The sequence below is a fragment of the Malus domestica genome, chromosome 07, assembly GCF_042453785.1.
Source record: "Malus domestica chromosome 07, GDT2T_hap1".
NCBI lineage: Eukaryota > Viridiplantae > Streptophyta > Magnoliopsida > Rosales > Rosaceae > Malus > Malus domestica.
Genome location: NC_091667.1, coordinates 34,803,868 through 34,820,072, shown reverse-complemented (window position 1 = coordinate 34,820,072; position 16,205 = coordinate 34,803,868). Strand labels below are relative to the sequence as shown.

General features: G+C 37.8%; 2 protein-coding genes across 2 annotated transcripts; one reads left to right on the top strand and one right to left on the bottom strand.

Moving 5' to 3' along the window:
• Window positions 1-4,190: 4,190 nt before the first annotated feature.
• LOC103439822 (hevamine-A) lies at window positions 4,191-5,196 on the bottom strand. Its single transcript, XM_008378442.3, has one exon. It carries the CDS (start codon window positions 5,184-5,186, stop codon window positions 4,287-4,289), a length of 900 nt encoding a protein of 299 aa, XP_008376664.3. The 5' UTR covers window positions 5,187-5,196; the 3' UTR covers window positions 4,191-4,286.
• Window positions 5,197-10,545: 5,349 nt separating this feature from the next.
• On the top strand, window positions 10,546-11,935 carry LOC103439823 (probable membrane-associated kinase regulator 6). The gene is made up of 2 exons (XM_008378443.4): window positions 10,546-11,418; window positions 11,538-11,935. Exons 1-2 carry the CDS (start codon window positions 10,710-10,712, stop codon window positions 11,543-11,545), a joined length of 717 nt encoding a protein of 238 aa, XP_008376665.1. The 5' UTR covers window positions 10,546-10,709; the 3' UTR covers window positions 11,546-11,935.
• The last annotated feature ends 4,270 nt before the right edge of the window (window positions 11,936-16,205 follow it).

The window sequence follows — 16,205 nt, the reverse complement described above, 5'->3', positions numbered from 1 at the left end:
TGAAAGAGGCGACATACAAGGTAAGCAATCAGAGCTCCAAGCAATCAGTCCCAGATCAGAAGTTTGATTTCGAGTTCCGGCTGATTGTTCTCATTCTCCCTATCTTGCAGGCAACATGAAGGATAAAGAGAAGAAAATGAGAATAGATGATATGAGATACTTTTGCTTTTGAAAAAGTAACTTTCCACATGCTTATTCTTGAACTGGGCTGGAGGATTTTCTGATTTCCTCCAGAGTATAAGGCCGGCTGAAGAATTTGAGGGTCAAAACAAGTCCATCAAATCTAAAGTACGTTCGACCATGCTGATATGGGATACTTTTGATGTTGACAAAGTAGTGGATGTATCGGTACGTGTTCTGTTACGCTTGTCTCCACATGTTTCCTTGTATCATTCTCACTTTCCCTATCTGTTCTTCAGGCAGATGTGGTATCTTTTCTGGAAGCATAAGATGTTAAAGATGAGTACTCGAGAGCAATGCCAGGTAAGTAATAGATAAGGGGTTTCAGGCAGTCAGTTCCTAACTAGAAGCTTGATTCCAAGTGCTGACTGATTGCTCTCTTTCTCCTTGTCTTGCAGGTAAGAACAAGGCCAAAGGAAAAGACAGGGAAAAAACATGATATGGGATACTCTTGCTTTTAACCCTGATGATATGAGATATTCTTGCTCCGGTGTAGCTTGTTTGCAGAGGGATTATCGGGGGGAAAGAAAGCTGAGTATTTCGAGAGGCTTCATTGGGAGTGCCCTCTCAGATATGAGGAAGGGTTGAGCATTTTTGCAGGTCTGCCTGTCCGTTGAGGATAGAGGTCGACATATATAGGAGTTTCTCTAACAACAAGTAGTAATGATATTCCTTTACCCTGCTTGGTCATAGCACGGTAGTGGGAGCTGCCAGCTTCACGTGTGTCAGAGCACTTTGAAAAAGTGGTCTGTGGTATCTGGAAAGCTGATGTTGTGTGTGAAGATTACAGACAAGCTTTATCCAAGGAGATCTGGCTCTCGAAGTTGAGAAAGCGGTGCCTCTTCAGTTTTCAAACAAGCAATCCTGTCGGGGATCTGGCTCTCGAGATTCAGAGAACGGTGCCTCTTCGATTTTTGAAAGAGCAATCCTGCTGAGAGTCTGGCTCTCGAGATTCGGAGAGCGGTGTCTCTTTAATTTTTTAGAAAGTAATCATGTTGAGAGTTTGGCTCTCGAGATTCGGAGGACGGTGCCTCTTCGATTTTGGAGCAAGCAATCTTGTTGGGAGTGTTTTCTCGAATGTGAGTAAAGGTTGGGCATATTTGCTAGTCTACCTTGCCACGGAGCACAGAGGTTGACACATAAGGACTTTCCAATTATCCAGCAGTGGTGCTGTTCCTTTACCCTTGTGGATAATAATATGGTAGCTAAACCTTCAAAATTTATGTGTCTAAACTTTGTTAGTGTTGTTTCTTTGCTATTCTTTTACCCTTCCTGGTCATAGCGATGTAGTGGGAGCTGTAAGCTTCACGTGTCTAAACTTTGTAAGAGATCTTTGGCAAAGTTATCTATGGTACCCATGAGATGATGGTGCGTGTGGAAAGTGGATGATTGAACAATAAGATTCACGTGCTTTCTACTTTACCAGAAATCTTCAACAGAATGCCCGTAATTTCAGCAAAGCTGAGTGTGCATGTGACAGGTGCTGACAAGGCTGAGAAAAGCAGGTGCCTCTTCGATTTCTGAGATCGGCCTTCGTGGTCTTTGAGCAGCCCAGCTTTTGAGAAAGCAAACGCCTCTTCGATTTCTGGGCAGGCGCCTCTTCGATTTCTGAAGCTCCGTCGAGTGCAGATTTTTATAGAGGCTGGCATTAAGTTCCAAAGCACACTTAAATCTTCACCAGTAGAAGCTCCATTCTTGCACTACACTTGAATCTTCACCAGTAGAAGCTCCATTCTTGCACTTCTAAGATCTTGATTTGTCCAACCTTTTCTCTCTTTAACACCTTTGAAAATGTATGGCCCCTCCGACCGTCGTTTTGACTTGAACCTTGTTGAAGAGGCAACCACGCCTTCTCCAAACAACATATGGCGTCCATCCTTCTTATCCCCTACTGGTCCTCTTACCGTTAGGGATTTCATGATAAAGAATGATATGACTGCTGCGGTGGTGGCCAGGAACCTTCTCACTCCCAAAGATAATAGACTACTTTCCAAACGGTCTAATGAGTTGGCTGTTAAGGATTCTCTGGCTCTAAGTGTTCAGTGTGCAGGTTCTGTGTCTAATATGGCCCAACGCCTATTTGCTCGAACCCGCCAAGTTGAATCATTGGCAGCTGAAGTGATGAGTCTCAAATAGGAGATTAGAGGGCTCAAGCATGAGAATAAACAGTTCCACCGGCTCGCACATGACTATGCTACAAACATGAAGAGGAAGCTTGACCAGATAAAGGAATCTAATGGTCAGGTTTTACTTGATCATCAGCAGTTTGTGGGTTTGTTCCAAAGGCATTTATTGCCTTCGTCTTCTGGGGCTGTACCGCGTAATGAAGCTCCAAATGATCAACCTCCGATGTCTCCTCCTTCTAGGGTTCTGTCCAGTACTGAGGCTCCGAATGATCCCCCTCCGGTGCCTTCTCTTTCTGGGGCTCTACCGACTGCTGAGACTTTTCCTAAGCAACATTTGTGAAGGCTCCCTCTTGTTTGTTTATTTTGACTCATGTATATGTACATATTTGTAACTTATCGGAGATATCAATAAATAAGCTTTGCTTCATTTCAACGTATTGTGTTAAATACACCAAAGCCTTTTTCACTGAGTGGGGTCGGCTATATGAATCTTAGAACGTCATTGTGCTCGGTCATGTGTCATGTCCTCCGTTAGATCCAAATACTCTAAGTCTTTTCTTAGAGTCTCTTCCAAAGTTTTCCTAGGTCTTCCTCTACCCCTTCGGCCCTGAACCTCTGTCCCGTAGTCGCATCTTTTAACCAGAGCGTCAGTAGGCCTTTTTTGCACATGTCCAAACCACCGTAACCGATTTTCTCTCAATTTTCCTACAATTTCGGCTACTCCTACTTTACCTCGGATATCCTCATTCCTAATCTTATCTTTTCTCGTGTGCCCACACATCCAACGAAGCATCCTCATCTCTGCTACACCCATTTTGTGTACGTGTTGATGCTTCACCACCCAACATTATGTGCCATACAACATCGCCGGCCTTATTGCCGTCCTATAAAATTTTCCCTTGAGCTTCAGTGGCATACGGCGGTCACACAACACGCCGGATGCACTCTTCCACTTCATCCATCCAGCTTGTATTCTATGGTTGAGATCTCCATCTAATTCTCCATTCTTTTGCAAGATAGATCCTAAGTAGCGAAAATGATCGCTCTTTGGTATTTCCTGATCTCCGATCCTCACCCCTAACTCATTTTGGCCTCCATTTGCACTGAACTTGCACTCCATATATTCTGTCTTTGATCGGCTTAGGCAAAGACCTTTAGATTCCAACACTTCTCTCCAAAGGTTAAGCTTCGCATTTACCCCTTCCTGAGTTTCATCTATCAACACTATATCGTATGCGAAAAGCATACACCAAGGAATATCATCTTGAATATGTCCTGTTAATTCATCCATTACCAATGCAAAAAGGTAAGGACTTAAGGATGAGCCTTGATGTAATCCTACAGTTATGGGGAAGCTTTCGGTTTGTCCTTCATGAGTTCTTACGGCAGTCATTGCTCCTTCATACATATCCTTTATAGCTTGTATATATCCTACTCGTACTCCTTTCTTCTCTAAAATCCTCCAAAGAATGTCTCTTGGGACCCTATCATACGCTTTTTCCAAATCTATAAAGACCATGTGTAAATCATTTTTCCTATCTGTATATCTTTCCATCAATCTTCGTAAGAGATAGATTGCCTCCATGGTTGAGCGCCCTGGCATGAACCCGAATTGGTTGTCCGAAACCCGTGTCTCTTGCCTCAATCTATGCTCAATGACTCTCTCCCAGAGCTTCATTGTATGACTCATTAGCTTAATACCCCTATAGTTCATGCAATTTTGTACGTTGCCCTTATTCTTGTAGATAGGCACCACAGTGCTCTTTCGCCATCTTCTTCGTTTTCAAAATCCTATTGAATAATTAAGACACTTCTAGCTTAATCAGCTGTTTTCGAACATCCAATTTCTAGAATGTTTTTCTCAAGATTAATAGAAAGCTTCGAAATTAATTGTATTATATTGACGTAACATAAACTCGGTATAGGATACATATTGATATAGTCAAGGTAATAAGGAAGGATCCTTTTGTTCTTAAAATTCTAGACATCATTCTTGATGGAGGAGCTGTATCCATCAAGATCATCATAATACTTGGACCAAAGCATGACGCCTCCATACTTAGCCGAACTTTTAATAGCCGGAAGAACTTGTGAGCTAAGATCAGTAGCAGGAATAAACCCGCTACCAGCAGCTTGAGGTGCAGCAGGCAATCCCAAGAAAATCTTATCTGCAGGGATGGCTGAAGTCCACTGCTTCCAGGCGTCTTCAAGGTTGGTCACATCCCCAGAAGCGTACTGGCAGGGAGGGTTGTTGTAGAACTGAACCCAAACATTGTCAAAGAGGCCCGTCTTAAGTGCATTTCCAACATAAGCATCAGGAAAGGGACATTGTGGGGCAGCAGTCAAGTAAACTTTCTTGCCTCTCTTGCTATATCCAGAGAGGTACCTTGCTAGGTCATCCCAATGTTGGTCAGTCCCTCCCTCGATGTCAAAATCAATTCCATCCAAAACGGCAGCTCCCAATGGCCTCGACGACGATTGCCCTCCCAAGAAATTATTCCACAGGTAAGTTGCAACTTGCCTTGCATCATCAGCTGAAGTTAGAGAGTAGCTCCCAGAAGCTCCTCCTATGGAGAGTATGACTTTAATCCCCTTGGCTTGGCATGACTTGATTTCTGGGCTCAATTTGGTGCATTCTTCTGTCGTTGGGTCACAGTGACCGGCTAGGTTGATTGCAGGCGTTTGGCCGTTGCCGAAGGTGGTGAGAAAAGCTACGTTTACAAATTGGTAATTCCCTGAAGCACATGTTTCTGCTAATGTGCCTTCATTACCATTCTGACCCCAATATATTGCGATTCCACCGGCATTAGCCCCGAGAGCCAGAACTAATGTCACTAAAGAGAGCAATGCTAGGAACGTTGCTGTGGACTTTGAAGCCATAGTTTTAAGTTGTTTGTGGAAGTTTTGGTGAGAAATGATATGAAAGAGGTGTTGTTATATACAGGCAGAGAGAGAGAGAGAGCTATTGCCGTAGCGTACGTATTGTGCTTTGTGACATTATGTTCTTTGAAGCGTTACATTACATTCACGCAGCTGCGTCTTTCTTTGTAGTCTAGTTACTTTATAGTTTGTAGACCGAAGGCACGAGTGAGTTGATATGAAATGCACTGTCTATATGCACTTGTCCAGTTGTACTTCAAATGATAATACATTGTGTATCCGTTAATAGCTAAAGTTATAAACAATTCTGGAGCTATTCAAAATTTGTATCTTATTTAGTGTGAGGATAAAATTACATTCAAGGAAACGAAAGAATATGTCCACAAAAATATTAGTTTTTTTATACAACGATATATCTACATTAAGAGTTGGGGGAATAAGTTGGTATTGAATTGACAATTCGCGATATTCAAATTTAAAATTTAATATCACTTAAATCTAAACTTGATACAAAGTGGCCCACAAAAATATAAGTTAGAAAACCCTTAGTTTGGAGAATTTATTCACAAACGTGGCAACAAACAAATGATATGGGGTGCAAGTAATTGCATTGGAAATTCATATATGACCGATATTCCATTTCAAAAATTTATAACTATGGAGATAAAATATAAAAAATAAAAATAAAAACAAAAACAAAAACAAAACAAAACAAAAACTGTGGATTCACAAGGCATATCCCAAAACTCTAAAAGTTTGCTTATAGCCCATAGTTGGAGATAGCCTACTCTGTCGATGTGGCTAAGCACAAGTTTGTCGGACTAACGTTCAATTTAATTTACAATAGCATATGTCTATACATTTTGTGTGTGAACAATTTTCATTTTAAGGGGAAGGAGAGAGAACGTGGAAGTAGGTAGGGAGAGAAATTTTTATTTTGTATTTTTAAAATTAGATTTAGATATATGTTAGCATTATCTGTAGGTGAGGCATTAAAAAAACTGTAAAATTTAGGTGTGCAAAATTACTTTACTACCCTTGAATTTATTATGTGGTAGAAGACTAAATTGTTTTTTCGCCTTTTTTTGGATGACAAAGAAAATTAATTCGATTATTACCCGTGGTAAAAAATTAGGATTTAAGCTTGTGGTAAAAAAATTAGGATTTAAGCCTTGTGGTGAATTCTATAAGGATTAAAGCGCAAAATTGAAAATTCCATCAACTCTCGGTTAATTATTAGTATGTGAGTCTCATGTGCTAACAATTAACAGAGAATTAACAAAAATTTCAATTTTGAGTCTAATAAATCCTAACATACTTCACAACAGGGCTTAAATCCTTTTTTTTTTTTTTTTTTTTTTACCACAAGAGCAATCTTCCAACTACCTTATCACCACGGAAACTATTAATCCAATAAAGTTTGTTTTTTTTGTCGAAAAACGGGGCTCAAAGCAAGAGCCCATAACAAACCTACTAAATAATAAACCTACACCGGAACATCCAAAATCAATCCTCATAGATGAAACTAACTGAACAAGAAGGATGAGCATCAAAATAAAAATTACCTAAATCTAAATCAAGAAGGTCGCTAAACTGTGTTAATATATAGTTTAGACCAATGGGCTCTAGGCTCCCTGGCGAAAAGAAAGAAAACCTAATAAAATCCTCGGAAAACCTACCTAGTTAGGGTTTTTGGGAATGGCAATTAGCAAGATGAACAGACTGCGCGGCGGCAAGTACAAGGGAGAGAATGGCGGCGGCATGGGCAATGGGGAGGAAGGCGACAGCAGTGGCGGGATGATCGTGCGGAAGAAAGGAACGGAAGATGCTGCTGTACAAAGAAAGTCGAATATGGACGACAAGTCCTTGTATATATGTTTCATGGAGTGGAAGGGCGAAGTCTTTTCTTACGTTGCCTAAGCCATCAAATCGAGTGATTTGTATTCGACAACATATTCCTGCCTTAATGTTCGCAATCGTGCTCCAAATGTTGGACTTGCTCCAAAGCCAAGAAGAATCCGAGAAAATGCCCTAGTTGCACTAAAGGCAATAGTCAATTGCACTACGTGAATTCTATGCCTGGGTTGTGGCGTACTTGGATCTCAAATTCTTTTTGCCGATGGCAAGAAACGCCACTTTTTCTCTCCACGTGCCAATCCATTTGGACCATTTCTCAGTAAGGAAGTTTATGGACTTGAGACCAATCTGACTTTGGATCCCAATTCGAAGATCAAAATTGGAGGCGGAAATCATATTTTGGGAAATTACTTGGAACGGGGAGCATCCAACCCCTGCTTGTGGAGCTGCATGGGAAGCTCTACGCTCTCTCCCGTCAACAGAGTGATTGTCTCTCAAGCCGTCCATGTTTCCAGGTACTTGTAGTTTTCGGGCTTTAGATGTACTTTCGGAGCATAACCGTGAACAGTTCCATGAATAGAAAAGATCAATATACAGGTCAAGCATTAATTCTATTAATTCTTTCATCACAGAGATATTCTTAGTTTGTTTTCGGACTGAAATATCTTTTATTGATAATACTTTCCTGTTACCTGGTTGATGAATATATGCTATATATGCCCCTCTTTCCTTGGAGAAAGACTTTGATGCAACTGGGAAGCTACTCTGGTGGTATCTCAATCCAAATAAGAGTGTCTATATGATTCATTTCTTGAAAATTTCCTATCTGTTCTGGACTATGTGTATGTGTGTAATTAGAGTTGTGTGTATAAAAGATTGAACCATTGTTTTCGCTTATGTTTTTTTTTTTTTTGAGATCCCGAGCGAGTTAAGTTTGTGATTTAAAAGTTCGGGTTCTTGTGCCAGATTTTTTGTTGCAAACCGATCTCATGTTTAAACGTTCATCTTTACTGTTACAACTTAAATGTCGGAAATTTGGAGTCCAACACAGGAAACAAAGGCTGAGGGAACTTAACAAATAAGGATTTGAGGGAATTGTAACACATAAAAAGGTTTAGAGGTTGACTAAGCAGATATGAGATTTTTAAGTTAATCCCTTCCCTACAATGTACTGGGACCAAAAGTATATAGGATGTTCTTGTGCTGCGGCGTATGGAGTCAGTGCATGACATACAAAGAAGAAACAAGCACGTTGATTTATTTGTGTACTTTAGGGATCTTATTGTAGTTATTATAAAGAGGTCTTGGAAATTGGCCAGTAATATCATTTTTCAAATTCCAATGTTAGTGTGTCGTCGATATCTGATTGTTAAGTCATCAATCTTTGATTGTTCTGTCGTCGACATTTGATTGATATGTCGTCGATATTTAATTTTGATCAATCCAACATTTGGGATTTGATTTATCATCATTTTAACTAATTTCTAAAGAAATTTTGATTGATGATGAGTATTCTCACAGAAGTATCTACCATAATATTTTTGAATGTTTGGAATCTTTAGCATTTGCTTATTGTCTTGAAAGGGGGACAGAAGAGGGGGACCAATTGGTTTCAAATCACTCTCCTTTTCTGGGTTGTCACTAAATCCTGGGTTCATGTCCGATTTCTTTCTCCGACAGCCCTGGGGACCCCTGTCTACTATTACTTTCGTAGCAAATTGTTTTATTAAAATAGTTCAGTTTTGAATCAAAAGGATGCAAATTTCTCTGAAAATTAATTTGAGCATGAGAAGATACTGTTTAGTAGTGGGTGAAAAAGCTTGAGAATTCCTCACCAGAAAACTTGAGCTATTTATGACGATGGTCTTCATTTGATTCCTTCCATCTGTGTGTAGGATTTCACTTTTCGTTGTTAAACTAGAGGACCATGAGAATGCTTGCCTAGCCAGTACTGATATCAGAAAATATTCTGTTTCCTTCAATCTTCTTGTGGTGCTACTTCTGTAATTTTTTTCAACAATTCAGACTGTTTATATTTTAATACATCATTCTCTAATCATTCTTGCAGAAAATTGTGTAAATATAAAACCATTAAGACATCCTATATTGTAGTGAAGGAAATAAACGAATATGGTTTTTCAAAGAAACACTATTAAGACTGCTATATATATAGTCCAAAGGTCAAATGGTTTCGAATTTGAGTATTTTTTGTAGAAATGATCTTTGAGAAAAAACCTAAAAGATAGATGATTATCTTTAAAATATGATGTAGAGTGGGTCTTACAAAAGATCCCTCAAATAAGCTTATTTTGAGAGATCCTTCAATGAAAAAGGACTGTATATATATAAATAATATTCTAATTTAAACTACAAAAAGAGAATTCAAACTCGTGTACATGAAGGTTACACATCCCTTCGAGCTACGTTTGCAAGAAATTTCATAAGTTGTGCATTAAATTTGAATAGTGTGATATATACATGTCATAGGCAATCACGATGTTTGAACTTTTCTATTCTTTCATTTTCCCTTTACTAGCTAGGTGTGGTCTATTGAACCTAACAAAGGAAACACTTCACATTCTGGTTTCTCTTTCCTCATGCTCATGGTCCAATATATGATACGTATCTACTAGGTACCTGATCACATGATGAGAGCCCCAAAAAGAGGGGTTGCATCCTTGGTCAGTAGTAGTATGGTAATATCTCTCCAGAATACTTGCTAATTATAACAGGTCAGCCCTTTCCATAGAACCTAATTACATCTTTGCGCACTGATAATTTTTTTACAACAAAACCAATTTTGTATTCAGAACACCACTATAGTTGCATACAGCATATAATGATTGCGACTTAATAGAATAGTATTATACATTGTTTAGGTTCAGCTTTGTGCTGAGGTAGTTCGCAAGTGAGCATCACATGCTGAAATCATCCTCTCAAAACTGGTCTAAACCCTTTCCGCGCGAACATTTTGATAAATACAATATAACATCAAAACTCGACCAGAAAAAAAAAAATAAAAAAATAACCTCAAAATTAGAGAATGACAAAGAATAGAAGGCTAAACAGTTATATATTTTCTAAATATGGGGAATGACTTGTGAGAGAATATAGGTTGGAATTGGATAAATAATGGAGCTTATACATACATGCATGAATCTGCTTGCCTTGCACACAAATTTCTTACTGTAATTACTCTCTACTTTTAGGAACTTATTTTGATTAAGCTCGTAATCAAATCCGGCTTAGAAATTAATCGAGCATGCATGAACCTGTTTGTAATTTTTTTTTTAATTTGAAAGCAAAATAAACATATGTAAAAAGAAACCATCTTCTTTGTGAACTTTTTAGAAGAAAAATGATTAAAACGAAAAGTGGGGTTAACTACTGAAGCAGACACTACATTATAGATGCGTGGGGGCTCACATTTCTCTGTTTCTTTCCTCCTTTTCTCTTTTCCAAATTATCAAAACTCAGTGTCTCTTGCCAGACAACCACATATACAATTGTTGGAGAGAGAGAAGGAGAGGAGAGAGGGAGGATATTAAGTTATATATATGCAGTAGAAGATATGTTCCACATGTAAGAGTGCCTGGCCTCCTAGAAATTAGTAAATTCTCCTGCCTCTTTATATGTTCATATCTTTCTCATACAAGTTTGAAAGCCATGGAAACGTCCCAGCCTCTTTCCATTGAAAGCTTTTCATACAGTTGGTTAGTAAACCTTAAACCAGCTTCTCTGGAGAGCCTTAACAACTCTCTCAGAACCTCGCTTGATGCGTCCGATGAATCTTCCTTCATCGAGATGGACCCAACAATGCCACCCTCTCAGAGATTCTTTATGAATTCCCAGCAGGATTTCAAATTTGACTTCCCTGCTGCCATTTCACAATCTCCTCTCACTACCCTAGTTCATGCCGATGAGCTCATTTCCAACGGCTACCTTTTGCCTCTTTCTGTTGAGTCCTTAATGAAGATGGAAGCATATCATTGTGACGAGGCCTCAAATTTCACTCCAGTCCCTTCACATTTACAAAAAGATGCTGCTCCAACTGATAATCATAATTCTAGAGATTGCTCTAAATCATTGAGGAGGTGTAGAAGATTGTCACGACGAATATTCGAGAAGTACTTGAACTTTCTTAGGCCCTTGTATAGAAGGATTAGAGGTGACCGCAACCATCATCACAAAGCGAATCCTAAAGGTGGAAATCTTGATAAAAGGAGCCATTCGGTAAAAAACTGCAGGGTGCATTCATCGGAAACTAGTCAATCCCCAAGAATAAGTGTAGCATATTCCGCCGATGATTGGCGGATGTCTTGTGATTCTGAGAGCTCAATCTATGAGGCAGTTCTCCATTGCAAAAGATCTATAGGTATATATGTTACTTTTTTCTTTTCACTTAATTTTTACATCAGTATCATATTTTCTCTGTCTTTTTTAAGAAAAAATGAGCCACTTAACTAATATCTATTGAAACATTGTTAATTTCAGGAAAATAAATGGATTGAGGGATGTGAACAAAGCAGTGATTAATAGAAGAAAGGGAGAGGAAGAAGAATTCACATGGAAGAGTGGAAATGAGAGGTCACAAGTCCAGAAGAATATCATCGGCCACTTGTTCTTTGTCATCTTCCTCACTCGTCCATATATATTTCTTGGATGATAATGTAAAAAAAAAAAAATATATATATATATATATATATATTTTTTTTTTTTTTTTTTTTTTTTTGAGGATGGTGCCCATGAACAATTCCGTATTCCTGTAATCTTAATTTACAGCGGGATTTTTTGGTTTTGTTCGGTTCAAATTCTATGAAATATAATTAAAGAATGAAGCAGGCCACCAGACCTTTGAACCAAAAGATTTAATACGACATCCATTTACTTCATTTGAATTATGTAATTATAATCTTTTCTAGTTAGAAATATGAAATTCATATCCATTTGCTGCCCTTTCAATGCCTCGTCAGTCCTTTCTCTCCTTCTACTCCACGTGCCACAACACATTATAAATGCCAAGAAGCAAAATATTACCAATTTTTTTAACTTTGATATTTACAAAGATGCGTTTATAACAAATCATTAATCTGTCTCTACATCAAGCTATAATACGTTATAACATATTGTCGAACTTCTTACATGTACCTCCAAGATTTTATTTAAACAAGTAGAAACTGATATCGTTAGGCCAATTGATCATCAGCCAAATAGAATATTTTGTTAAGCACGCCCCTGTGGGACTGTAAAGAACTATAAACAGATAGAGATTTTGACATAGGAATAATTTGATTGGATATGACAACTGGTCGTCCTTGCATATTCTTCATAATTCACATTTTGCGTCTTAATCAAAACTTTGATTTCCAACCTAAAAAAAAAAATCGAAAGTTGTGCATCAATTGTGAAAAAATAGAAAGATTCTTTGTATATTTTTCTCTCTTATCTCGGGGTGCAAAGCTGTGGTAAGACGTGTAATACAGGCAAAGTATTATTGTGAGGAAAAGAAAAGAAAGAAAGAAAGAAAGAGGTAACATGGCATAGAGTTTGTTGAGTTTGAGAGACATATGGAATGTATTTTTGGACTCATTTGAAGTAATCAATAGTATGGTAGACCCCTCTTCATGCAGCCCTCATACCAAACCATATGGATTGTTTGCAACATAATCATATCCATGGCTTCCTTTGTGCCCATATACCAATAATATTGTAGCATACATTTGTGATTTTTGTGCTCATATATTGCAGTGAAGCTGCTACAAAAACAGACCAAAATGCATAGTTTGATGATTAATTTGATTGAATTGATTATTAATTTCACATTGGAGAGATCGTCATAGTCATGGAGAAATTGAACCCCAAAAGATAGGCAGTTTTTTTTTTTAACAAAGCGATACTATTTTAAAATAATTCTTACTTACGAAATGGAGAATACAAATTCAGGTTCAACAGACGAACAACACATTGACCTGACCAACTAAACTAAACATTTTGTAGTAAAAATATGGTAAAAGTAAAAACTTATTGGTCCCCTTTAAGCACATGCATGCCCATTTGTTGTTTCAATCAATTGAAGAAGCTGAGTTTTGAGTGTGGCCTAATATTAGCCAATGGGTACGTAATGGGGTAGGATGGTAAGAGAAACTAATGAGGATAAGATGCGGGAAATGAGAAGTTTGTCACATGCATGTCACCAAAGCAGGATAAATAAAGGGACATGGACAAAATGTGCCTAAAAGAAATGCCAAAGTTGGATGACATTGCTTCTTGTTTCTTTCTACTTATTTTTCTGTCGTCGTTTTGGATTTTTCTCCTTGGTGGCCAAGGAAGCACGATATTGAATAGCTCTATTATCTTGTTTTCCTCTTGTTGCTACAGCACCCCAGGGTCCTAGGCCCTCCTTAGGCCCCTCCTCTTAGCCGTTTGTGGGGACCAAAACTCCATACATGCTACTTGTCGCTGCTATTTCCTTCAGTCACTGTATCAACTAGCCCAAGTCATAATATCGAGTCTCAAGTTAAGGATCCTAAAAAAAATATTCCATACGCACAAGAGCCTCACATTCTCAATGAGGTACTATTTCAAAAACTTAATAAAGTAATACTAAGTTGATGATGCATTGTTGTTCACTTGCATTAACAGTTAAGACCAGTCTTCGTGTACAATTGACCATAACACTCTTCAACTTATTAAGAGATTATTGAAGAATTTTAGGGCTTAGAGACAAGACAGTCTTCAACACTATGATTAGCTTACAAGTTCTAACAAGTGTAAAGAGTTTGATGACTTACCAAAACCCTATAAACAAGAAGGCTTCTTGGGAACAACTTTGGGAAACATCATAACTCATATCTAAGATAATAAGAGAGAGCCCGGGGGACCAGAAACTTCTTATATGCCGTATGTCGGAAGTATATATTAAGATTACATGCATCCTTGTGACACACAATGAAAAATGCATATAACTTCTTATGTATTTGTTGAGACCTTGTTTTCTGCAAAGGTAAGTAGGGCAGCGTCCTTGTCAAGGGAGTCAATTAACTTGGTTTTGATTGTTTAAGCGGAGAACGAATCAATGTATCCATCTCAGCACGGAAGATTCTAATCATATAGAGATGTCAGTATATGCAGGAATAGAAAAACCCTACCCAATTTTGAATGCCGCTCTTTTTGTGAACAGCACATGAACAGTGTCCTCCTTTCCCACTGATTAGTTGATATTCTTGGGATTCAATTCCCTAAACATGTAGCTTTCATCCCTTACATGCAGCGTTATCGTTTCAACTTGTCACATTGTTTTCTATTGAGACCGAGTGCATGCATGAACCTCTTCCTCCCAGTTAAGGGATAAGGCTTTCACAAAATAAAATTCAATGTAAATGAACAAGAAATTAAAGCAGATTATGAACAATAATATTGTACGTACTTGATGCGGACATAAATCAAAAGCTTTGGTTTCATGCATCTGCCTCTGTAATTTAACAAGAGCTGAAAACTTTAAAGTGCTCCATTTGTTTTACGTGAGAAATCATTATCAAGAGTAAAGAATGTAATTGAGTAAGCAAAACCAGCACTAGTCACTCCCAATATGCTAAAATTCACGCTCTGATGCCAACGGACTTTGTGTAATATAAGTAAAAAGGAATCCTAAAACATAAAAGTTTGAAATCTATCTGACATAGTAAAAGTTATAGATAAAAGGGAACAGTCATCCTTGATCCTTGGATAGTATTTTGGAATTCACAAGAAAATTGAGAAAAGCTCTCGAATTTTGAATAAATATGTGGATGCAAATTTCTTCCTCCTTAATCTTGGACAATTTTGCACCTACAAAACAATTAACACCTTAGGTTAAGGCCAAGAGCCTCACGCGCCCACGGGGTTTTGGCCGAAGAACCTCCGATGCCAAAGTTAGAATTTAGAGAGAAATAGTGTTTAGAGAATTTTGGGATTTTTGCCAAAGTGTTGGAATGAAAGTTTTGTGAAAAAGGGAGGGAGCCTTTTTATAGGGTTTGGCCGGTCCACTTTTTAGAGAAAGTGGCCGGCCATTAAGTGGGTTTTGTGGTTGAATTTTAGGTTTGATTAGCCAATTTATTATGATTAATTGGCTAATTAAACATAAAGGGAATAAATGGATGGTTATAGAATCAATTAGCTAGCTTAATTGGGGTAGTAAAGTGGGAAAAGATAGGAAAGGTAGAAAGCTAAGGGGATGGCCGGCCATGTGGTGTTTTATGGGTAAAAGGGATCACTTAATTGACAATTTAAGGGATTAAATAGACAATTAACCCCTTAATTGGCCATTTATCATGATTTTTAGAAGGAAGGTTTTAGAAGTTATGGAAAGAATAAAATAAATAGCTAATTGATTAGCTAAAAGAGGGAAAAAGAGGTAAGAAATATATGGAATGAAATAGGTTTTAAGTTGATACCTATTTTGGGCATTTTTGACTTGGTTTAGGGATGATTGCCCGCTGCTCGCGCGTAAGAATCCCAGTATGCCTCAATGGTATTTTTGTCCTCTTTTACCCAAGAATCCACGTGTCACCTTGGGATTATTTTTGGCTCCACAAAATAATAACATGAGATTACAAACCCGAGGCCACGATGACCTATTTATAATGTAATTACACCCTATAAACCCTAGAAATCCAAATACGAAAGGAATTAAACAAATACAAAATATCAAAAAGATCTTAAAATATTAAAACCCAAATTAAACACATTAAACGACACAATTCGCCCAAAGTTCGACTGGGCTCGTTGTAAATCTCGTCGTTTTCTTTGAATTCATATATTACAAGTCCAAAGCTTACACGTTAAATGAAAGTAATAACGTTAATCTGAACAACATGAAAAAGTCCATAACATCCAGTTTCAGGATATATCAGCAACAAATAATCTTTTAATCTGTGAATTACCAATTATCCAATTATTTTTCTTAGTTAAATGGTGTTTCCTTGTTTTAACTTTCTCACATGTAAAATAACACCAATCCTGTCATCAAAATATATGAAAGAAGCCTCAAAGGTTATTGTTTTATAATAAGGAAAACTAATTAAAAAGGCTTGAAAACTTTGAGTTTTAACGATAATGACAAAATAAAGGTAAAATGAATAGTACCATAATTGACTTTTTAGTGTAAAAATGTGGTCTTTCGTT

Coding starts and splice junctions, on each gene's coding strand:
- LOC103439822 (XM_008378442.3), bottom strand. CDS start 5,186: ATGGCTTCAAAGTCCACAGCAACGTTCCTAGCATTGCTCTCTTTAGTG.
- LOC103439823 (XM_008378443.4), top strand. CDS start 10,710: ATGGAAACGTCCCAGCCTCTTTCCATTGAAAGCTTTTCATACAGTTGG.